Source organism: Macaca mulatta, chromosome 15, assembly GCF_049350105.2.
Source record: "Macaca mulatta isolate MMU2019108-1 chromosome 15, T2T-MMU8v2.0, whole genome shotgun sequence".
Classification (NCBI taxonomy): domain Eukaryota; kingdom Metazoa; phylum Chordata; class Mammalia; order Primates; family Cercopithecidae; genus Macaca; species Macaca mulatta.
Window position 1 is genome coordinate 5,066,664 of NC_133420.1, and position 23,939 is coordinate 5,090,602.

At 56.0% G+C, this 23,939-nt stretch overlaps 1 protein-coding gene across 50 annotated transcripts in view; it reads left to right on the plus strand.

The window, feature by feature from the left end:
* The window catches only part of EXD3 (exonuclease 3'-5' domain containing 3), a 117,782-nt gene that overhangs the window by 41,896 nt on the left and 51,947 nt on the right, over positions 1-23,939 (plus strand). For 27 of the 50 annotated variants that reach the window (XR_013405207.1, XR_013405208.1, XR_013405209.1 and 24 more), the window contains 5 exons: positions 2,140-2,204; positions 10,582-10,755; positions 11,109-11,276; positions 16,188-16,241; positions 17,537-17,676. Coding sequence is in view for 47 of the 50 variants with exons in the window: in XM_077966806.1 (XP_077822932.1) it covers positions 2,140-2,204; positions 10,582-10,755; positions 11,109-11,276; positions 16,188-16,241; positions 17,537-17,676 (601 nt within the window). In the remaining 3 variants the exon portion in view is untranslated. Of the gene's footprint in view, positions 1-2,139; positions 2,205-6,083; positions 6,264-10,581; positions 10,756-11,108; positions 11,277-16,187; positions 16,242-17,536; positions 17,677-23,939 lie in introns of all 50 variants that reach the window. The other 23 variants (XM_077966840.1, XM_077966843.1, XM_077966844.1 and 20 more) reach the window with 3 other exon arrangements.

Here is a 23,939-nt window from a genome sequence, read left to right on the forward strand (position 1 = left end):
GTAGGAAGGAACGCAGAACACGCGATGGGGGCTCGGCACGTGATCGTGAACACACCACAGCATGCTCTGCCCAGCCCCGCCAGGCCCGCCAGGTCCTCTTCCCCGGCCCCGCCCAGCCCTGCCAGGCCCCATCCCCAGCCATGCCCAGCACCCAGAACGCGGGGCCGGTCACACTGCCTGCCATGGCCACGTGGTGGGGTACGTCCTGCCCACCTGGGCATCATCCCGGGGCTGATCCACTTGCTCCGTCCTCCTACAGTGGACATTTGGGTGTTCTCAGCCTCTGTGTCCAGGACACTGTGCGATGGTGGGACGGTTCTGAGTGCAGATGGGAATGCTGGCCCCGTGCCGTCCAGGCCTGGGTGGCAGCAGAGCCGCAGTGGTGGAGCCCGGGTGCCCACGATGTTTTATGAGTTTTTTGTTTGTTTGAGACAGAGTCTCGCTCTGTCGTCCAGGCTGGAGTGCAGTGGCGCGATCTCAGCTCACTGCGAGCTCCGCCTCCCGGGTTCACGCCATTCTCCTGCCTCAGCCTCCCGAGTAGCTGGGACCACAGGCGCTCGCCACCATGCCCGGCTAATTTTTGTATTTTTAGTAGAGATGGTGTCTCACCACGTTGGCCAAGCTGGTCTCGAACTCCTGACCTCAAATGATCCACCTGCCTCGGCCTCCCCAAGTGCTGGGACGACAACCGACTGGGTTTGGTTTTGCATGAGCTCCTTTTGTGAGATTTCTCCCGGCGAATCTGACGTTGCCGATGCTGTTCTAAGTGATTTTTGAAATGGCCATTTCTGTTTGTGGCTGATTTTCTCACTTCGGCTTGTGCTGAGCATTGATGCCGCACCCACTGGTTAATTCTAACAGCGTAGTTTTGATCCTTCGTGGCTTTCTGCATAATCCCATTGTCGGCGGGTCCTCATGTTTCTGTTTCCCTTCTGCATTGGATGCCACCCGCGTGGGACAGCTCCAGGCCGGGCTGGGGCATCCTTACACACTGCCCTGAGCACCACGCCTCACACTCGCGCATGGCTTTTACCCAGTTCGGGGCGAGTTACTTCTCACATCGTGAGCTGAACTGAATTTTGGAACACTTGCTCTGTGTCTACCGAAAGGGCCTCGTGGTTCTCTCCTCCATTCCGGTGCTGGGCTGAATCACACCCTTGGGCTATCGAGGTGTCAGCCTGGCTCTCCCGGGTGACCCCCGTCCCGCACGCTCCTCTGGCGTGTGTGGCAGAATCCAGCTGCTGGGGTCTGATCTGATCTCATGTGAGTCCTCAGCCTCCCTTGCAGCAACACGGGGTCTTCCTGTTCCCGTCCTGCCCTCCAGGGGGGCCCGGCAGCTTCCATGACCCCCAGGTCCGGAGGGAGTTCACTGCGGAATCCACCCAGGCTCCTGCCCCCAGGCCTCCCCTGTGGAGTCCCTGCTGGCAGCCGCCGCTCCCTGGCCTCCGACCCTGACCCCACCACGTGACCAGGCCTGGGTGGGTCCCTGCTCCCCTGGGTGGGGTTGGGCCGCCACCGGCCTCCAGACCAAGCCATGCAGCCCCCAGGTTCTGTCTGGAAACCTCCCTCGGGTCTCACTCTGGTGGTTCTGTCTGTGGGGCAGCGTCTTCGGTCAGCACTTTTGCTGCAGAGCTTGCACAGTGAGGTGGGGGCCTCCCAGTTGTGACTGGAGGGAGGGGGCGGTGCAGGAGGGCCAGGGACTGAGACCTAAAGAGGGCAGGGGCTTGGGGTCCTCATGGTGCCAGGACTGTGGTGCAGGGTTTGGGCGAGAAGATGCTGATGAGGTTGCCCAGGGCACTGGGCGGAGGAGGTAGAGGCTCAGGCCCACAAGGGCTGCTCTGTGACTGCAGCTGAAAGATGAGGCCCAGCTCCCAGGGCTGAGCATGGAAATGCTGCCAGGCGGACTCAGCTGGTTGGGTGGCTACGGGCCACAGGGAAGGGACAGGGGTGAGCCTGGGCCAGAGTGGGTGCCGCCGCACCTGGCGGGTATGTGTGTGCCCGACAGAGGTGGGGGAGGGCTCCCGGCCCCCAGGTCCAGAGGAGCCCCAGGCATTGTGGGTCAGTGGGAGGGACTTCCCAGCTGGCTATGCCGCAGTTCCTGCACCTGCCCCTCCCACGGCTGTTATCTTGTCTCCACAGGCCAGGACCCCCTCCTGCTCCTGCAGGCCCTGCAGACCCTGTGGTCCACGCGGGAGCGGCAGCAGGTAAGTGGACGTGGCTGCCACGGGTGGCAGAGTCACAGCTGGCAGAACTGACTGTTGGGCAGAGACTGGCCTAACAGGAGGCCTCCCTGTTCGGGAAGCTGCACAGCCCCCCACGGCCACAGGGTCCTGCGGTAGTGGCTGCCCCAGACTGCATCCAGGGTGGCCTGTGTGGGGCAGGGGGCGGTCTTCCTCAAGGCCCCAGGGTGGTAAAGGCCCTGCCTGGCCCCAGCAGCCCCTCTGAGGTCACCTCTGGGAGGTGCAGGGTCCACTCATCTGCAGGGACACAGCTGTCACCAGCACTGCCAGGCCTGAGGCCCCATCCTGCCACCACCAGGGCACCCAGACCCGGGGTGGCCACTGGGGCAGGTGTCCAGGGCAGGGAGGCCTTAGGAAGGGGTGGGACTTGAGCAGGGCAGGAGGCTGGGTGGGAGAGGCCTGGGAGAGGCTGCAGAGGGAGGGCCGGCCACCCTTGGGGGCAGACGCGGATTCCGGTTCCTTAGTGGCAATGGCCTGTGCACAGGAAGCTGCCAAGTCCTGAGTGCCGCGTCTGCTGGCCCGAGGTTGCTCCTGCAGGCCCAGGGGACGCCCTCCAACCCCAGCCCTGGCGCTGCCTGCTCTGCGTCTGCCTCCCTCCTGCACCCACCTCTGCCAGCTTTTGTTTGTCCGTCAGCTCGGTGGCTTCTTGGGCCTCCAGCTTGTGAATCTCTGTCCTTGCCTTTGAGATTTCCCTCTGTTCCGTTTCCAGGCTCTTGTCGGACCTTTGTCTGTGACGCTCAGTCTCCCTCGCTCTCTGGCAGCTGTGTGTGCGGTGTGAGCCTCCCCGGGTCCCGCCCTCCGCGCCCCCACGTGTCCAAGTTGTGGGATTCCACCGTCCTTTCGTCCCTATGTCCTGACGTTTATCCTGGCGTCTCCTTTGAGCAGCACTTGTTTCTACACAGACAGGGCTGCAAACTGCTTCAGGCCCCGCTGACAGTCATGAGGCCCTAGTGCGTTTCATCGTCATGGGGAACCTGTGCCTGTGCCCTCGCCGCCTCCCCGCGCCCTGGCCGCCTCCTCCTCGTGTTCTTACCGCACCCCCGCGCCCTCACCTCCTCCTCGCGCTCTCACCTCCTCCTCGCGTTCTCACCTCCTCCTCACGCTGTCACCTCCTTCTCTCGCTCTCACCTCCTCGTGCTCTTACCTCCTCCTCGTGCTCTTACCTCCTCCTTGTGCTCTTACCCCCCCCCACCGCGCCCTCACCTCCTTCCCGTGCCCTCGCCTCCTCCTCATGCTCTCACCTCCTCCTGGCACCTCCATCACATTCCCGGGTTCCAGCAAGCTGGTGAATGCCACCTGCCCAGGGGCCCTGGGTGGGCCAGGAATCTTGAAGATGAGATCCTTTGGGGTCCTGGGTGCTGAAGAGAAGCCCAGCCCTAGAGCTGGCTGCACATGGAGGTCCTGGAGACCCCCATATGGTGGCATAGACACCAGGTGCCCCCACAGGAGGGAGATGGAGACCAGGATTTTGGAGAACTCCTTGGGGCAGTCTGCAATATAAAGGGGGGAAATGGGACTGTTGATGGTCTGGGAGGGCTGTGGGTGTTCCTCTAAAATGAGAGGGGAGCCTGTATGCTGGGCGAATGAGAGCAACCCGGGAGAGGGGCAGGAGGAGGAGGCAGGGCTGGAACAGGGCTAGGGCCTGGAGTAGACGCAGTCCCAGAGTGGGGTTTCCCTGGTTCATTGGACCCTTCCCAGCCCCACTGCCCAGCAGCCTGTGATGGGGCGGTCCTGTCTTTTTGTTTTTGTTTTTGTTTTGTGAGACAGTCTTGCTCTGTCACCCAGACTGGAGTGCAGTGGCACAATCTTGGCTCACTGTAACCTCCGCCTCCCAGATTCAAGTGATTCCCTTGCCTCAACCTCCTGAGTAGCTGGGATTACAGGTGTGCAACACCACGCCTGGATATTTTTGTATTTCTAGTAGAGACAGGGTTTCGCCATGTTGGCCAGGCTAATCTTGAACTCTTGACCTCAAGCAATCTGCCTGCCTCGGCTTCCCAGAGTGGTCCTGTTCTAACAGGGTGGTCCTGTTCTAACAGCCCCTCGGGGGGCCTTCTGGTACTGCTGAGCCCATGGGACCACCCCCACCCCCCACCACTGAAGCTGTGAGTGGAGCCAACAGCTCAGTGCAGGGGATGCCAGCCAGCAGCGGGGAAGACGGATACCGGCGGGCGGGATTGGGGGGGACGCCCGGAGGGGTTTGGGGTGGGCGGGATACCAGCAAGGGGATTGAGGGGGATGCCCAGAGGGGGTTGGGGAGGAGGGGGGATACTGGCGGGCGGACTGGGGGGGACACCCAGAGGGGGTTGGGGTGGGGGGATACCGAGGCGGACTGGGGGGGACGCCCGGAGGGGGTTGGGGTGGGGAGGCTCACGTTGTTTTCTCCATGCACAGCGGGGGGCTCTCTGTAGCTGAGGGGATCAGTAATGAGGAGTGAAGACCAGTGAGGGGCTCGAAGGGAGGAGGGGCCAGCGATCCCATCACACAGACGCCCCCACTCCCTTCAGCCCCAGGCCCAGTCACCGCTCACCCGCAAACCCCGGACCCATCACACACACGCCCCCACTCCCCTCGGCCCCAGGCCCAGTCACCGCTCACTTGCTTTCTGCCTCCGGATTTGCCACTTCTGGACAGTTCACACACATGCGATCATATAACATGGGGTCTTTTGTGACTTGCTTCTTCATTTAGCACGATATCAAGGCTTTGTCCACGTGGAAGTCTGTGTCAGCTTCCTCCTTTTCCGTGGTTGAGTAATACGTGGTCAGGCCACGCGCTGTTTCTCTGTACACAGCTGAGGGGCATCTGGGCCATCTCCACCTCTGGCTGTTGTGAACAAGTACTTCTCTGAAAATTCATCTACAAACATCTGCTTGAGCCCCTGTTTTTAAATCTTTGGGGAGGACGGATGTGGTGGCTCATGGCTGTAATCCCAGCATTTTGGGAGGCTGAGGTGGGAGGATCACCTGAGGCCAGGAGTTCAAGACCAGCTTGGCCAACATGGCGAAACCCCATCTCAACCAAAAAATACAACAATTAGCCAAGTGTGGTGGCGTGCACCTGTAGTCCCCGCTACTTACGAGGCTGAGGCAGGAGAATCACTTGAACCCCAGAGGCGGAGGTTGCAATGAGCCAAGATCATGCCACTGCACTCCAGCCTGGACAACAGAGGGAGACTCCATCTCGAAAAAAAATTTTTTTTAAATAAATAAATAAATCTTTGGGAACCTGCCTGGGAAAAGAATTGCTAGATCATGTGGTAATTGTGTTTATCTTTTGAGGAACTGTCAAACTACTGCTTTTATTAAAAATTTCAGCCAAATGCAGTGGCTCATGCCTGTAATCCCAGCACTTCGGGAGGCGAGGTGAGCAGATTACAAGGTCAGGAGTTCGAGACCAGTCTAGCCAACGCAGCGAAACCCTGTCTCTACTAAAAATACAAAACGTTGGCCAGGCATGGTGGTGTGCACCTGTAATTGCAGCTGCCTGGGAGGCTGAGGCAGGAAAATCGCTTAAACCCAGGAGGCAGAGATTGCAGTGAGCCAAGATCGCACCACTGCACTCCAGCCTGGGCGACAGAGCAAGACTCTGTCTCAAAAAAAAAATTCAATGACTATTTTTTGTTTTCAAAGTTCTCTTAGGTTTCCTCCCTCCCTCCCTCCCTTCCTTTCTTTCTTTTTTGACACAGTCTGGTTCTACATCGCCCAGACTGGAGTGCAGTGCCGCAGTCTCGGCTCACTGCAACCTCTGCCTCCCAGGTTCAAGCGATTCTCCTGCCTCCGCCTCTCAAGTAGCTGGGATTACAGGTTCCACTATGCTGGCTAATTTCTTGTATTTTCGTAGAGACGGAGTTCCGCCATGTTGCACAGACTTGTCTCGAACTCCTGAGCTCAAGCTATCAGCCCGCCTCGTCCTCTCAAAGTGCTGGGATTCCGGGCATGGCCACCGCGCCCGGCTGATGCGTCGTTCCTGTGCTTGTCCACCGACTCTTTGTGTTTGGCTGTAACCACGATGCATGCTCAGGTGCTCACTGCTGCTCAGAGAGTCCAGGTCACAGGAATGAGGTCTGGTAGAAAGAAAGTGACTTTTTATTCTGTAGCTGGTTTGAGGGACGAAGTGCAGGCCTCATGCCTGACGGGTATGGCTTAGCTTTTGGAGCAGAAAGAGGTGCTTTTTTTTTTTTTTTTTTTTGGAGATGGAATTTCTCTCTTGTCACCCAGGCTGGAGTGCAATGGCGCAATCTCGGCTCACCACGACCTCCACCTCCTGGGTTTAAGTGATTCTCCTGCCTCAGCCTCCCGAGCAGCTGGGATTACGGGCATGTGCCACCACGCCCAGCTAATTTTTTAGTAGAGATGGGGTTTCTCCATGTTGGTCAGGCTGGTCTTGAACTCCCGACCTCAGGTGATCCACCTGCCTCAACCTCCCAAAGTGCTGGGATTACAGGCGTGAACCACCATGCCTGGCCAAAAGAGGCATTTTTAAAAGGTCGGGAGGAAGCGAGGAGGTGGGAGGGTCTCTGTGTCTTATCTACCTGGAAGTTGAGTTGGCGTCTCCATGGGCAGAAAGAGGCTGTGAAGGTGGCCGGAAACTCCAGCACGCACACTTTGGGCTGTAAATCAACTTGTCTCTTGAGGCGGCCTCCTGCGGGCAAGAGTTCTGCTCTGAACCTCTAAGCACATGAGCTTGCCCTGTAGGAAGTGTCTGGTGAACAGAAGGTGAAAGGCTATCATTGCATTTCTAAAGAAATAAGAAGTGGGGAAGGAGGAAGGAGAAAAGAAGAGAGAGTAAAACATAAGTGAACTATCATTTAGGAGAATGGGAGTCGTTGCTTACACATTCGCAAATCGATGTCCTGTAACTCCACATTATCAGAGCTTTAATCAACTTACTTGCAGCTGTCACTCATGGTGGCTTTCTTCCTTGTGTGTTTTCTAAGTTTTCACCGTGAGCTCATTTACTGGAACTTTTTCCCTCTGATGACCTAGGGCCCGTGCATCCCAGCAAAGTGGTTAAAGAATGATGCTTTGCTTCTGCCAACTAACTACAGATAGAACTCACTAGGGATAGAACTCACTAGGGCTAGAACTCACAAGAGGTAGAACTCACTAGAGGACCTGGAACTCGCTAGAGCTGGAACATGCTAGAGTTAGAACTCCCTAGAGCTAGAATTTGCTAGGGCTGGAACTTGCTAGATCTAGAACTGGCTAGGGCTAGAACTCACTAGGGCTAGAACTCACAAAAGCTAGAACTCACAAGAGCTAAAACTCACTAGAGGATCTGGAACTCGCTAGAGCTGGAACACGCTAGAGTTAGAACTTTCTCACTAGAGCTAGAATTCAATAGAACTATAACTCACTAGGGCTATAACTCACTAGGGATAGAACTCGCGAGAGCTAGAACTCACTAGAGCTAGAACTCATGAGAGCTAGAACTCGCTAGAGCTAGAACTTGCTAGAGTTAGAACTCGCTAGAGTTAGAACCGAGGGCTAGAACTCACTAGGGCTAGAACTTACTAGAGTTAGAACTCACTAGGGCTAGAACTCACTAGGGCTAGAACTCACGAGAGCTAGAACTCGCTAGAGCTAGAACTCACGAGAGCTAGAACTCACTAGGGCTAGAACTTACTAGAGTTAGAACTCACTACGGCTAGAACTCACTACGGCTAGAACTCAGGAGAGCTAGAACTCGCTAGAACTAGAACTCGCTAGAGTTAGAACTCGAGAGCTAGAACTCACGAGAGCTAGAACTTACTAGGGCCAGAACTCGCTAGAGCTAGAACTCACTAGGGCTGGAACTCATTAGAGCTAGAACTCACTAGGGTTAGAACTCACTAGGGTTAGAACTCACTAGAGTTAGAACTCACTAGAGCTAGAACTCACTAGGGCTAGAACTCACTAGGGTTAGAACTCACTAGGGTTAGAACTCACTAGAGCTAGAACTCACTAGAGCTAGAACTCACTAGAGCTAGAACTTACTAGGGCTAGAACTCCTGAGGGCCAGAACTCGCTAGAGCTAACACTAACTAGAGCTACAACTTGCTAGAGCTAGAACTCTCTAGGGCTAGAACTCACTAGAGTTAGAACTCACTAGGGCTAGAACTTACTAAGGATAGAACTCACTAAGACTGGACCTCACTAGAGTTAGAACTCACTAGGACTAGAGCTCAATAGAGTTAGAACTCACTAGGGCTAGAACTCACTAGGGTTAGAACTCACTAGAGCTAGAACTCACTAGAGCTGGAACTCACTAGAGTTGGAACTCGCTAGGGCTAGAACTCACTAGGGTTAGAACTCACTTGAGCTAGAACTCACTAAGGTTAGAACTCACTGGAGCTAGAACTCACTAGGACTAGAGCTCAATAGAGTTAGAACTCACTAGGACTAGAGCTCAATAGAGTTAGAACTCACTAGGGCTAGAACTCACTAGAGCTGGAACTCACTAGAGTTGGAACTCACTAGAGTTAAAACTCACTTGAGCTAGAACTCACTAGGGTTAGAACTCACTAGAGCTAGAACTCAAGAAAGCTAGAACTTACTAGGGCTAGAACTCCTGAGGGCTAGAACTCACTACAGCTAGAACTTGCTAGAGCTAGAACTCACTAGAGCTAGAACTTGCTAGAGCTAGAACTCACTAGAGCTAGGACTCACTAGAGCTAGAACTCACTAGGGCTAGGACTCACTAGAGCTAGAACTTGCTAGAGCTAGAACTCACTAGGGCTAGGACTCACTAGAGCTAGAACTTGCTAGAGCTAGGACTCATTAGGGCTAGAACTCACTAGAGTTGGAACTCACTAGGGCTATAACTCACTAGGGTTAGAACTCACTGGAGCTAGAACTCACTAAGGTTAGAACTCACTAGAGCTAGGACTTACTAGAGCTAGAACTCACTAGAGCTAGGACTCACTAGAGTTAGAGCTCACTAAGGCTAGAACTCAGTAGGGCTGGAACTTACTAGAGTTGGAACTCACTAGAGCTGGACCTCACGAGAGCTAGAACTCACTAGAGCTAGAACTCACTAGGGTTAGAACTCACTAGGGTTAGAACTCACTAGAGCTAGAACTCACTAGAGCTAGAACTCACTCGGGCTAAAACTAAGTTCCTGGATCACCTTCAAGTTCCAGATGCATGAGACGCTCAGGCTTTGTTTCAGGGTGACTTTCCATTTCTTCCCAGAGTCCAGAGGGACAGACAAGCTGCCTTTCACCCTCTCTGGCCACTTTCCCCGAGGGGCATCCTTTGGAGGGTCTCGACTTTCCAGCCTTTCCTCCTGCCCCTGTGGGTGTCACACCCTCCTGGACTGTGCTGAGGTCTCCTCACGCACTCACCTGCGTGTGTCCGCGGCTGTTCCCAGGTGTTTGTGGGGAGAGCTGTCAGGTGCTGGGAGCCGAAGCGTGCTTGCCAGATCTCCGGAGCACGGTGCTTTCAGAGCTGCGTGGCAGCCTCAGGGTGTTGCTCCTGGAGCCCCGTGGAGAGCACACCGTCCACATCGCAGGGGCGAGAACAGCACGACCCACGCTTTCGGCTTGCAGCCTCCCTGGGCCTCTGGGGGCGCATCCCGTGGCTGGCGCCAGCAGCTGGGAACTCGCCCTCTTGCCCACCTGCGTGGCCGTGGGCTTCAGGGTAGGGTTTCGGCTGCTGTGCTCTGTCCCGAGTGCTGAGCTGTGAACCTGTCCACCCCTTTAGCTCTTAGGATTCCACCTGCGGAATGACCTGCAAGCATTCATTGTGGTTTGCAGCAAATAGCATGTGAATGGCTTGCGGGCATCCACAGAGGATGGCGCCGCCGAGGCTGCCCGCAGCAGCAAGGGCCGACTTGCTTTAGAATCTTCCGGAAGCCAGAGACCAAAACAGACACTTTGCTTCTCTTTGTCCACCTCTTACCCGTTTCCCAAATCTCCTGCGGGTCAGGGATAGAAAAGTACCTAAAAGGCATTTTTCATTTTGGGCTTTGGTTCTTGCCTTTCAGTTTCTTTCGCCTGCTGAGGGCAGGTCGGGCCCATGTCCCGAGAACGCCACAGGTGAAGTGACTTGTGAACCTGTGGCTCGGGCTGCGGTCGCCTCCCAGGCCAGCGGCCCTCTGTCTGCCTGGAGAACAGGCCCTCTGTCTTTATGGGATAATTAGTGCAGACAATGGCCACCGCCACTGGGGGCCTGGGGTGCAGCGGACCAGAACGGAATCTCCTCAGCGGCATGAAAAGTCAGGGAGGCGGATGGTGGCTGAATGGCCACAGTTACCTTCTGAATGGATTAGATTTTGAAAACCTCTCTGCGGTGGGGAGGCCTTGCCAGGAGACTCTGAGTGCAAGACAAAGTGACAGTATGGTTTTGTGTCTCCACAGCTCCAGGAGGAAGCCTGGCGGGGGTTTGCTGCCCTGGACGACCCCCTGGCGGGGCTTCTGGACATGCTGGAGAGCTGCCGGGGCCGGCGGGGAGAGGGCCCCTCCCTGGAGGCCTGGATCTCCCGCCAGCTGCAGTGCTGGCTACAGGCACAGCCACGCCCGAGCCCTGCCCAGGTGAGCCCGTGGGCTCTGTGACAGTCACCTCCCTTCCTGTCCCTGCCCCTCAGCACAGTGGACCTGGCACCCACCCGCCCAGGCCTCTGCAGCCTGCTGAGCAAGCTGGGGAAGGGCAGGGGGATGCTGGGAGCTGTGGCCAAGACCCAGCCCGTGGCTTCATCCTCAGCCCCATGACAGCCATGTGCTGAGACCAGCCTCGCCCCTCCCATGCCCCAGCCCTGCAGGCCACCTGATGCCCACACATGGCCACAGTGGCAGGCACTGCCTCCTAAGCCCAGCCTGCTCCAGTCGGCCCCACGGCCCAGCCACTGGGTGCTACGTCCGGTAAGGCTGGGTCTCTGCCCTTCCAGCACAGCCTGAGGCTGAAGCAGCTGCAGGCCCGAGCGATCCGAGTCCTCACTGAGAGCCCCCCCAGCCTTGTGGCACCGCTGACCAGCATCTTCCAGCTGCAGGATGCAGACAGGAGCTGCCTGCTGGTGCATGTCCACCGCCTCCACCAGGAGGGCAGGTTCAGAGAAGTGAGTGGCCCCCATGGCCGGGTCCACGGGGAAAGGGCTTCTCAGGCGGCAGGGCAAGGACGTGCCTGGCTGAGGGCCGCCTCTGTGTGGGGACTGTTTGGGGCTTCTTTTCTACATGGGGGTATCCAGGACCCGGCCGTGGGCAGCCATCAGCTGTACGTGGGGTGCCTGGTCCCAGGAGCCCTCAGGCTGCCTGAGCCAACAGACACGTCAGGGCACAGCCTGGTCCCAGGCCTGGGTCTCCCCCTGCCAACCCTGTGTCTCCCGGTACCCATCGGGCCCTCACACTCACAGGGTCCTAGGTGGGCCTGGGCCTGAGCTTTGGTCGAGCCACACCCCACCATGCCTGTTAGCCTCCGTCCCTCCGGAACCTTCACAGGATCACCCGGGAGGCTGCCCTTTGTGGGTGAGTTTGCCTCCTGGGCACTGGGGGCTGACTGAGTCCCCAGCACGGCAGTGAGCGCCCTGGAAGGAAATGCTCCTGGGAGGGGCTGAGCACAGGGGCTGTGGGAGCAGCTGGTGCTGGCCCCGCCGCCCACAGCACCCCCAGAGTGGTGCCCACTCACAGGCCCAGTGTGGGCAGTGCCGGCGCCTGGGACACAGGACGAGGTTCAGGGCCAGGGCACCAGTCGCGCCTTGGCACGGTCACCCAGGTGCGAAGTACGTCCGGTCAGTATCCAACCCCTCATTGGCTGCTGGCGGGAGAGGTGGCTTCCATCCCTTGCTGTCCGGGACCAGGTCTTAAGCAGTGTCGCAGAAGCGTGGGGTTGGCAGCTAAAGATGTCTGGATAAGAACTGGTGGAGCTTTTGGAATCATGGTGGTTTGCTGAGTCTCCTTTGTGAACAAGGCTGACTTTTAAGCCCAGAAGGTTCCAAGAGGAAGACCAGGTCCTAGCATCGCAGCCCCGTCGTCCTGAGTCTGGCCAAGCTGTGCCTTGGGTTCGTGTGGAGCAGTAGGGAGCGGCGGGGCCTGCAGTGGGTAGGGAGGCGGCCGTCTTTCGTGGGGTGGCTCTGAGCTGTTCCCACAGGTGCAGGGGTGCCCCCATGACTTCTCGGTGCCCTGAGATTGCAGATCCCAGTGCAGATTCCAGGGTGCAGCAAGAGGTGCAGCAAAGAAGCCCAGGGGTGTCCTGCCAGGGGATGTCCTGCTTGGGGGTGCCTGGCCTGGGGGTGCTCGGCTCAGGGTGCACTGATCGTGTATGAGGAGGCCGGCACTCGGGGGCATTGGTCCGCCCCCCGCCCCATCAGGGTCCCCTTACTTCAGGGCGGAGCATGATGGGCACCACCCCACTGCCTGCCCACATGGGACCCTGCTGCTGAGGCTGTCCCGCTGGCCCCCCGGATTCCTCCTCTCAGCACGACCCCTCACTGCGAGCAGGTGCATCGGAACCTGGGCGCGGGCACTGGGGGTTGCCCTGGCCGGGCCCTCACAGGACTGTGCCCTGCGTCGGCCATGCGAGCCCCACCCCCAGCACTGTCGCCTGCCACGCCCGGGCCGTCGTCTCGCGGCGGGTGCATGGCGCTGAGAAGCCACGATGGTCGGGCACGGGACAATGCAGGATGGAGGGTCCCGCTCATGTGGCTGAATGGCGGCCGTGCCTGCGGAGAGTGCAGGGAGGCAGAAGGCAGGCTAGTGTTTCGGGCCGTCTTCTGTTACAGAGCCTTTCAAAGACTGTCTGGGGCCGGCTGAATGCGCCTCCCTCGCACTCCGAAGCAGGAATCCCCACACAAAGGGGGTCTTGTCCCGCACAGGCCCCTTCTGCGAAGAAAGCCATTGTCCCCGAGCGGGGCCGCCCGGCAGGCAATGCATGCTCCACTGCTCACCGCCGCGCCCGGCCGAAAGGGGCCGCATTCAGGCCTGTCCGCTCGGATTAGCCGGGACTCACGACTCAATGTGCTGCGATATTTCATGTCGAGGGCAGCGGCTGGCCTGGGCGGGATGAATGCCTGCTTTTGTCCGCTGAGTTATTTTATTTACATTTTTTAAACAGCTTATCAAGGTAAAAAGATAGCTTTGCTTTTAAAAAAAAAAAAAAAAAAGGCCCTCTTGGCTCCAGGCCCTCGCAGAGGTGGGAGGCAGGGCTGTCGCTGGGGTCCTCGGCCTTCCAGCCTGGGCACCTGCCCAGCCTTCCTGCCCCTCAGAGTGGGGGGCCCAGGGGAGCCGGGGAATGCCCTTCCCGATGGTTGGCACCACAACCCCTCCGCATTTTCTCTCTCTTTTTTTTTTTTTTTCCCCTGAAAGCAGCAGCTCCTGGGCCTTCCTACAGGTTTCTGCAGCCCCACCCTGACCCGGCCAGCTGGACAGCCTCATCTCTGTCTTCCTGGTGGATGCCGCCCATCCTCTGGCAGCAGAGGTCGGGGAGGTCTGCCTGGTGCAGAGGGGCCCAGTTTGCCCCATCTGTCCTCGTGACCCAGCCCCGGGCTCGTTCCTCCCATGGGGTCCAGGACTCTTCACCTTCTGCTGTCTGCTCCCTGGGCCTGGCTCTGGGGCCAGGTGACCTTTTTGTGGCTGCTGAGTTTCCCAAGTGGCCAGGCGTGGACAGTGGGCAGCTGTACGCCATCCTCTCAGGGAAGTGCAGACAGAAATGACCAGACACTGATTCTGAGCCAGGCACCACCGCAATGAAGGAGCCGTGCAGGGCCCCCGAAGCCTGAGACGGGGGTCCGGCCGGCCAGGGAGCTTCCTGGAAGGGGTGGGTCTGCTGCTTGCCACCCCCCAGCCCTCCACCCCTGTCACCAAGGCTGCCCATGAGGAAGCCTGGGCTCTGCCCTTTCCAGGGTGGAGCTGAGGGAGCTCCATCCTTGTCCTGTCCCCTGAGCTGCCAGGTCACAGAGCCTCCACCAGGCTCCAGGTACAAAATACGGACACAGAGAGAGGCTGGGGGCCCCAGGACCCTTGCATGGCCAGAAAGCCCACCTGGCCTCAAGAGGCCCTGGGTGCCCAGAGAGCTCCTGCGGGCCTAGAAAGAAAGGTCCGGACACCTGTTAACCCTGGGCTCTGAATGGCTGTGGAGAAGAGAAGGGCTGAGCTGGGCACCTTGAACCCCCTCTGATGGGGTTGCAGTGTGCAGGACAGGGAGGCAGAAGCCGCCCAGCTGGGGAACACAGCCCGCACCCAGCCCCGCCCAGGCTCCTCCCCAAGCCTGAGGCCTCCTTCTTGGGCTCAGAGGGGTTCCTGGATGGGCGCGGCCCGCCGAGGGCTGGGACCTGGAGCCTGAAGTCTGTCCTCAGAGGCAGGCCGGGGGCAGCAGCCGTGAGGAGAGGCCCTGGCCACCTGCCCCTTGCTGTGCCCCCAGCCTCCCTGGTCCCAGTGTCACCTGCTGAGGGCCTGGTCCCAAGGACGTGACGGGCGCAGTCCCATCCTTCACCCCGCTGCACCTGACAATGCCCACATGGGGCAGGAGGAGCAGAGCGAGGGTGGGCTGTGACCACCCTGTGGTTCTGAACGCGGTGAAGGTCCAGGCCTGCACTCCTGCCTTCCCGAGCTCTGGCAGCTTCTCAGGGGGTCCCTAGTCCAGAAGGGGTCAGAGCCCTTGTGTGAAGCTGTGGGTGTCACTGCTGGGGTGGTCCCCATGTGGTGGCCCCTGCGCCCATGCACGCGGCCCTAAGCCCACCTCCCAGGCCCTGCGCCCCTCCCCAAGTGGTGGCCCAGTGCCCCTCTCCAGCCCTGCGCTCCTTCCCACGGCCCTGAGGCCCTTCCCCTTGGCCCTGAGACCCCGCCCCGGGCCCCGCGCTCCTCCCCACAGCCCTGAGACCCCGCCCCGGCCCTGCTCCCTTCCCCACGACTCCGAGACCCCCACGCCCCGGGCCTTGCGCCCCTCCCCACAGCCCTGAGACCCCTTCCCCCGGCCCTGCGCCCCTCCCCACACGGCTCTTAGACTCCCCCGCACCCAGCCCCGGACCCTGCACCCCTTCCCCACGCCCCCCCCCGGCCCTGCGCCCCTCCCCACGGGCCTGAGACTTCCTCCCCGGGCCAGGCGCCCCACCCCACAGCCCTGAGGCCCCGCCCCGGCCCTTCGACCCTCCCCACGGCCCTGAGACCCCCCGCGCCGGGCCCTGCGCCCTGCGGGCCTGGTGGAGGCCTAGTCTCTTGGACCATGGCCAGACAGTGGAGGCGCCGGGTCAGCGCTGCGCAGGGAAAGGCCCCCGGCCCTGCGCCCCCACCCTGTGCACTGGGGCTGGAAGCCGGGCTCGAGGCTTTCCCAGGCCGCTATTTTGGTCCTTTCTCTGGGCTGCGTGGGGGCAGGGCGCCGATGCTCCGCGGGCTGCTCTCGTGGGTCATTTTTGCTGGTTATGGGAGCGCGGCTTATGGAAATTATTAATAGCAGCTCAGGCCCGCGGTACGTGCAGGCGGTCAGGGCCCGGCCGTGCCCCGATGGCAGCCGTGTGGCCTTGGGGCGCTCGCGGGGTGCCCGTCTCCCGCCTTGTGGGAAGGGCTAGGACCCCCCAGGCCTCAGGGTGCGCTGAGGCTGGGAGTCCTCGGTCTTGGCCCCTCCACTGCAGGCACCATTGTGTTCTGGGCCCCGCAGATGGGTCATGTGGAAGGTCACGGCTTTGCCCTTGCCCTGACCCCACCTCCTATCCTTCCTCCAGCTCATCAGCAATTCCTGAGCAAGGCCCTGGGACCCAGGCTGTGTGGCCAGCACCCCCATGAGTCCCTGCTGCCCCATCCAGGCCAAGCCCAGGCCTCCCACCTGTCCCAGCCCATGCAAGGCCTGGCTCACCACAGGGGGGCTTGTCTGCCAGGCCCGGCCCATCAGCCTGAGGGCCACGTGGCTGGACACGGGAAGGCCCTGCATTCTGCCCTCAGTGACCAGGCTCCAGTGCAAAAGGGTGGTAGCCCCCCCAACCCGTGGTGCTGCCTGGCCCCCTCCCAGGCCCTGAGTAATCTGCTGCCTTTGTGTTTGCCAGGCAGTCATGCTGGGCACGACGTTGAAGCTGCAGCCAGAACTTGATGTTGAAAAGGTGAACGTCTTTCTCATGTAAATTGTTTGGGTTCAAACTTGGATAATGCCCAGGTCTCTAGAAACAGTGTTTGGTGGAGGTGGGGAGTCCACCAAGCCACAGGGGGGAGAGCAGGGCCATCGGGGACCGGGGAGGGCCTCAAGAGCCCCCTAAACCGCCAACTTCCTCGCGGGCTGACCTCAAATCAGACGTAGCCGCACATACAGGCACCCTGTGTCCGGCTGTGCCCCAAAGCCCTGAGTGTGCTGGGGCCACCCCTTCCCTGGAGTGGGTACCAGGTGCCTCGAGGACACACAGCCCATGTGCTTCTGGGACCCTCTTCTGCTGCACATCTCCATTGCGCAGTGGCTGGGGGAAGCAGTCACTGGTCTAACTGAATTTCTGGACAGATGACACAGTCCTCGAACCCACAGTGTCTTCAGGGATGGCAGATCCAAGCTCCTACACTGGGAATCTGTCCCTGTCACAGGGACGCAGGTGGAACCTGCTGGTTAAGCAGGGGCGGGGCGGGGGAGGGGGGTGAGCACCACTCGGGCAGAGCCAGGTGGGGACAGGATGCATACCGGTCTCCCTAAAGACGGGGGAGTGTCTACACCAAGGCTTTCGGGGCTGTGTTCTGGGCGATGGGTGCAGACTCCAGGTCTGCAAGAGCTGGGGCCAGAGAGGACTCGGGGCTTTGGATTCTGCCTGAGGACTGTGCCCCAAGGCACTGGCGGGCAGGTGGGCCCCATGTGGTCGGCGCCAGGCAGCCTCACCTGTGGGGCAGAGGTGGTGGGGGAAGGGAGGTGAGGAGCCTTCCTTGAGGGGCTTTGTCTGAGGGAACTGGTTCTTGCTGAGGGAATGGCTGGTGTGCCCCAAGGCCCAGCGCCACAGCCAGGGACTCCCTCAGGGCCTCCTGAAGGCACCGACAGTGTGTGGGTCTTGCAGTCCTCCTCGGGAGACAGTGCTGGTATCCTGTGCCATGAGGAGCATTTCCGGGCTGCCAGGGCTACTGCCGGTGGTTTGTCTCGGTCCTGCCTCCTCACATTTGGTGACAAATGAGCTTCCCCAGGGCGCCCCTTGCCTCTTAGGGCCTCCAGGCCTTCACCATGGAGATGGGGATGGCCACAGAGCCCACCAGGAGCCTGGGGTGGGTGTGTGTGAGCGCCAGTTCAGGCTGGGCGAGCACTGCTGGCCCTGGACGGCCTCCGGGGCCCTTTCGTTCTGATACTTTGGCCGCTCTCTCTGGGTTGGAGGTGAGTCAGGTTTTGGCTGAGATGGTGGAGGCTGTGGCCTGACCGTGTGTCCCCCTGCAGATGAGCGTCCCACTGCTCCTCCAGGACAAGGTGGCCCTCGTGGAGCGCTACGTGGCTGGCTTCCCGGACCTCCAGAGGAGGCTACTGGCCCTCATGGATTCCTGGTGCCAGCCTGGCTTTGACATCAAGGACGTTGCCAGGTGAGTTCCGCGGGGCACTGGCAGCTGGCACCAGATGGCATCCTGGGAGCCCTGGTTAGGGAAGGGAGTATGAGGGGGCAGCAGGCATGTGGGATGTGAGCTCTCCCCAGGAGGTTCTGGTGTTTGGGTCACAGCTACCATGTGACTGCAGCCAGAGCAGCTGCCTCTGGAGAGGAGAGGCTGGGGCTGGCAGCAGCACAGCCCTCTTCTCCCAAGTGAAAAGAGTTAACTGCTCTTAGAAGAACAAAAATAATTCTCCACAGTGGCTCTTCTTATACAGACACGGCCACCATACTGCTTATTTGTTCATTCATTCCTTTGTTCTTTCATCTAATAAAGTTTTTGGAAGTACTTGGTGTGTGACATCTGTCAGCAATTACAGAGAAAAGGCAGCACCTGACAAGGAGCCCATATGGTGCCTGTATGGATTCAGGGAAACCGTGTGCCTGTGTGTGTATGTGTGTGCACATGTGCATGTGTGTGTGTGCCTGCAGGTGTGCATGTGTGTGCATGTGTCTCCATGTGCACATGTGATATGTGTGTTTGCACGTTTATGTGTGCCTGCAGGTATGCGTGTGTGTGCATGTGTGTGTGCATGTGTGTGCATGTATGTGTGTGCTTGCAGGTGTGCGTGTGTGTGTGCACGCATATCTGTATGTGCATTGTGTTCATATTTGTGCGGGTGTGTATGCATGCATATGATGTGTACGTGTGTGTGCTTGCAGGTGTGTATGTGTGTGTGTCTCTGTGTGCATGTGGTGTGTGCGTGTGTGCGCATGTATGTGTGCCTGCAGTTGTGCGTGTGTGTGTCTGTGTGTGCATGTGTGTGTACATGTGTGTATGTGCATGTGTATGTACCTGCAGGTGTGCATGTGTATGCATGTGTGTGCATGCGTATCTGTGCATGCATTGTGTTCATGTTTGTGCAGGTCTGTATGTATGCATGTGTGTGCATGTGTGTACGTGTGTGTGCCCACAGGTGTACATGTGCATGTCTGTGCATGCATGCGTGTGTGTACGTGTGTGTGCCTGCAGGTCTGTATGTGCATGTGTGTATGTACGTGTGTGTGCACACAGGTGTACATGTGCATGTCTGTGCATGCATGCGTGTGTGTACGTGTGTGTGCCTGCAGGTGTACATGTGCATGTCTGTGCATGCATGTGTGTATGTACGTGTGTGTGCCTGCAGGTCTGTACATGCATGTGTGTGTGTACATGTGTGTGCCTGCAGGTCTGTACATGCATGTGTGTGTGTATGTTTGTGTGCCTGCAGGTGTGCATGTGCATGTCTATGCATGTGTGCATGTGCGCACGCGCGTGTGTGTGTGTGTGTGCGTGATATGAGGGATGACATCTGGGAGGGGAGGGGCTTCCTGCTGTGTATCTGGTCAAGGTGCTCCAAGAGTGAAGCAAGCTGAAAGGTCTGTGAAGGCTCCAGGGCCCATCCACTGGCAGGCAGATCCCGGCCTCCATGCCCCACACAGCCCCAGGGTCATCTTACTGGAGAGTCACAGGCCTAGACTTGGATGTCAGGCCACCCCGGGCCCATCCTCCTCCCCTTGTCCTCCCTTAGATCAATGGGCAAGTCACTTCCACTTTCTGAGTTTGTTTCCTCATTCACACAATGGGGCTGAGTCCACCTGACTCAAAGCATTGCTAAGACGTTTCATCAGAGGGAGCAGGCAGGGCACACACAGAGCCAGGCCAGGCACAGGTGAGCACATAGTCAGTTGCCATCGATCCTATTACATTAAAAAAAAATAAAAGACATAGGGCCGGCCACAGTGACTCACACCCGTAATCCCAGCACTTTGGGAGCCAAGGCAGGTGAATCACGAGGTCAGGAGATCGAGACCATCCTGGCTAACACGGTGAAACCCTGTCTGTACTAAAAATACAAAAAATTAGCCGGACACGGTGGCGGGTGCCTGTAGTCCCAGCTATTTGGGAGGCTGGGGCAGGAGAATGGAGTGAACCCAGGAGGCAGAGCTTGCAGTGAGCTGAGATTGTGCCACTGCACTCCAGCCTGGGCAACAGAGCGAGACTCCGTCTAAAAAAAAAAAAAAGACATAGAAGAAAACAGTGAATGCATTGATGGAGGTGGGAACCAGGGGATCTAATTGGGAAGAAAAGAAATATACATGGAAACTAGGAGGGTGAGAAAAACCCTGCAGTGTTAGATTTCATTGGAGATATTGGTTTAAATTAATGATTTTTTTTTTTGAGACAAAGCCTCTGTTGCCTAGACTTGAGTGTGGTGGCACAATCTTGGCTCACTGCAACCTCCACCTCCCGGGTTCAAATGATTCTCCTGTCTCAGCCTCCCAAGTAACTGGGATTGCAGGCATGCACCAACACACCCAGCTAATTTTTGTATTTTTAGTAGAGACAGGGTTCCACCATGTTGGCCAGGCTGGTCCCGAACCCCTGACCTCAGGTGATCCGCCCACCTCAGGTGATCCTCCCGCCTCAGCCTCCTAAAGTGCTAGGATTACAGGCATGAACCACCACACCTTCCCTAAAGTAACGATTTTTAAAATGTTTCCTAGCTCTGTGCTCTGAAAGGGCCTGGATGCAATGGCACCCCATAGCAATGGGCATGCCTGGCTGCCAGCTCAGTCACCAAATGCCATTCTCCACTGAAAGAAGCAAGGGCTTTTCAGAGAATAGACTGAGCACAGAAATGACAATGGTAATGGAGTAGAACACTTTGACTTTTAAAAGTCCACGAGTCCACAGTGATGCCCAAGGGAAGCAGGGAGGAAAGCTCTTCTTTACAACATCTTCCAGCTAACATGAAAAAGGAATGACAGGCCGGGCACGGTGGCTCAAGCCTGTAATCCCAGCACTTTGGGAGGCCGAGACGGGCGGATCACAAGGTCAGGAGATCGAGACCATCCTGGCTAACACGGTGAAACCCCGTCTCTACTAAAAAATACAAAAAACTAGCCGGGCGCGGTGGCGGGCGCCTGTAGTCCCGGCTACTCGGGAGGCTGAGGCAGGAGAATGGCGTGAACCCGGGAGGCGGAGCTTGCAGTAAGCTGAGATCAGGCCACTGCACTCCAGCCTGGGTGACAGAGTGAGACTCCGTCTCAAAAAAGAAGAGAAAAGAAAAAAAAAAAAAGAAAAAGGAACGACAAAATTAAAAATCACCATATTGCAACTCTCCATAAAGTAACTGATTCAGGCATAGATCATCAAGGGATGCTAAGAAAGAAACAGATAAAAATGTGAGTGACCAACATCAAGAATGAAAGGGGGGACATTGTTACAGACCCTATAGACATTAAAGTGGTCGTAAGGGGATATTGTTTGCAACTTAATGCAAACATACTTGACCATTTAGATGTAATAGACCAAATTCCTGAAAAATACAATTTACCAAAACTGACACTAGAAAAAATAGAACATTTAAATAGTCCTATATATCTAGTAAGCAAATTAAATCCACAGTTTAAAGCTTTATCACAGAGAAAACTTTATTAGAACCCAAATGGTTTCAGTAGTGAATTTTTCAAACATTTAAGAAAGAAATTGCACCATGGTTGGATGCAGTGGCTCACACCTATAATCTCAGCCACTTTGGGAGGCTGAGGCAGGCGGATCACCTGAGGTCAGAAGTTTGAGAACAGCCTGGCCAACATGGTGAAATCCCATCTCTACTAAAAATACAAAAATTAGCCGGGTGTGGTGGCTCATGCCTATAATCCCAGCTACTCAGGAAGCTGAGGCAAGAGAATCACTTGAACCTAGGAGGCAGATGTTGCAGTGAGCCCAGATCATGCCATTGCACTCCAACCTGGGCTTCAAGAGTGAAACTCCATCTCAAAACAACAACAACAGAGTGAGAAGACACCAACAGACTGGGAGAAAATATCTGAAAAAGATGTGGGATAAAGGACTATTATCCAAAATATACAGAGATCTCTCAAAACTCAGCAGTAAGAAAATGAACAACCCAAATTAAAATGGGCAAAGGGGCTGAGCACAGTGGTTCACACCTGGAATCCCAACATTTTGGGAGGCCAAGGTGGGGCAGATCCCTTGAGCCCAAGAGGTCGAGGCTGCAGTAAGCTGTGACTGCACCAGCGCACTCCAGGGGCAGAGTGAGACTCTATCAAAAGAAAAGAAAAGAAAAGAAAAGAAGGGAGTTCCTTTCTATGCTTAGTTTGTTTAGAATTTTTATCAGAAATGTATGCTGGAATTTATAAAAATGACTTTTCTATTGAGATGAACACATGGTTTTTCTTTTTTGATCAGTTAATTTTGGGATAGATTCACTTGGCCATTAGGTATTATCTTTGGGGTAATTTTATTCCATTTGCTTAAATTTTGTTAGGAATGTTTGTATCCATGTCCATGAGGGATCTTGGTCTGTTATTGTCTTTTCTTGTAATATATGTTTACTTTTGGTATCAGAAAAATGCTTGCCTGATAGAATGAGCTTGGAATTATTCCCTTGCCTCTCAATTTTCTGGGAAAACTGTGTGCAGTTGGCATTACTTCTAACTGAAAACCCATTTCCTTAAAATAGGACTATTCAGATGGCCTATGTCTTTTTGAATGAGCTTTGGTTGTTTTTTGTTTTTCAAGGAATTTGTCCATTTTATCTAAGTTGTCAAACTTACTGGCTTGAAGTTGTTCATAATATTCTCCTATTACCTGTAGACTCTGTGGTGATGTCAGTGCTCTCATTCCCAGTGCTGGTGATTTGTGTCTTTTTGTCCTGCAGTAATTCTATGATCTATGTCATTTCTAGGTCAGTTTCTACTCATCACATTTTGCCTCATATTTCCTCTTCTCTGCATGCCTGGTAATTTTTTTTTTTTTTTTTTTTGACAGAGTCTCACTCTGTCTCCCAGACTGGAGTGCAATGGCGTGATCTCGGCTCACTGCAACTTCTGCCTCCCAGGTTCATACCATTCTCCTGTCTCACCCTCCCGAGTAGCTGGGATTACAGGCTCCCACCACCACGCCCGGCTAATTTTTGTATTTTTAGTAGAGATGGGGTTTCACCATGTTAGCCAGGATGGTCTCCATCTCCTGACCTTGTGATCCGCCCACCTCGGCCTCCCGAAGTGCTTGCAATAAAACTTGCTCAAATAGGATATAAAATCACTAAGAATAAAGACAGGGTGCGGTGGCTCACACCTGTATTCCCAGCACTTTGGGAGGTTGAGGCAGGTGGATCACTTGAGGTCAGGAGTTCGAGACCAGCCTAGCAAACACGGCGAAATTCCGTCTCTACTAAAAATACAAAAATTAGCTGAGTATGGTGGCGGGTGCCTGTAGTTCCAGGTACTCAGGAGGCTGAGGCAGGAGAATCACTTGAATCTGGGAGGCAGAGGTTGCAGTAAACTGATATCGTGCCATTGCACACCAGCCTGGGTGACACAGTGAGACTCCATCTCAAAAAAAAAAAAAAAAAAAAGAAAGAAAAAGAAAAAAAAAGAATAACATAAGAGAATGACAAATTTGACTTAATACCTTCTGGACATCAAAGGACATCATTGAGAGAGTGATAAGGCAACTTCTAGACCAAGAGAAGATTATTTACAGTACATATCTTACAAAAGACTTATCCAGAATATTTTTTAAGCAAAAAACCTACAAAGCAAATAAACAATAAAAGACAAACCAAGTTTTTAAATGAGCAAAAGACTTGAATAAGCACGTCACAAAAGAGGATATCCAGATAGCCAATAAGTGTAGGAAAAGTTGCTAAGCACCATTAATATCAGGGAAATGCAAATGAAGCCACAACGAAATACCACTACCTCCTATCAGAAAGGCTAAAATTTAAAATTTGAACATACCAAGTGTTGACAAGGACATGGAGCAACCAGCACTGTCACACACTGCTGGTGGGACGTGCACTGTCGCAGACACTTCAGAAGATTATTTAGCAGTTTCTACTAAAGCAAAAAAAAACGTATGCCAACCCTATGACGTATGTTGTCCAAGTCCACTTAGCATATGCCCAAGAGAAATGAGCTCATTATTCACAAAAGCTCGCAGTCGTGGCAGCTTTAGTCGTCGTCTCTGAAACCTGGGACCAGCCCTAGTCCCCAGACCAGCAGAGTGGATGCAGTGATCACGGTTCACAAACCCAGCTGTGAGAGACTGAACCTCGTCACACTCAGCAGCGTGGACAGAGACTGCATGGAAGAAACCAGATCCAAAAGTGGCAGAAGTGTCCCTATTCTATCATTCCGTTTGTATCAAGTTCAAAATCAGGCAAATCATCTCTGGCCATAGAAGTC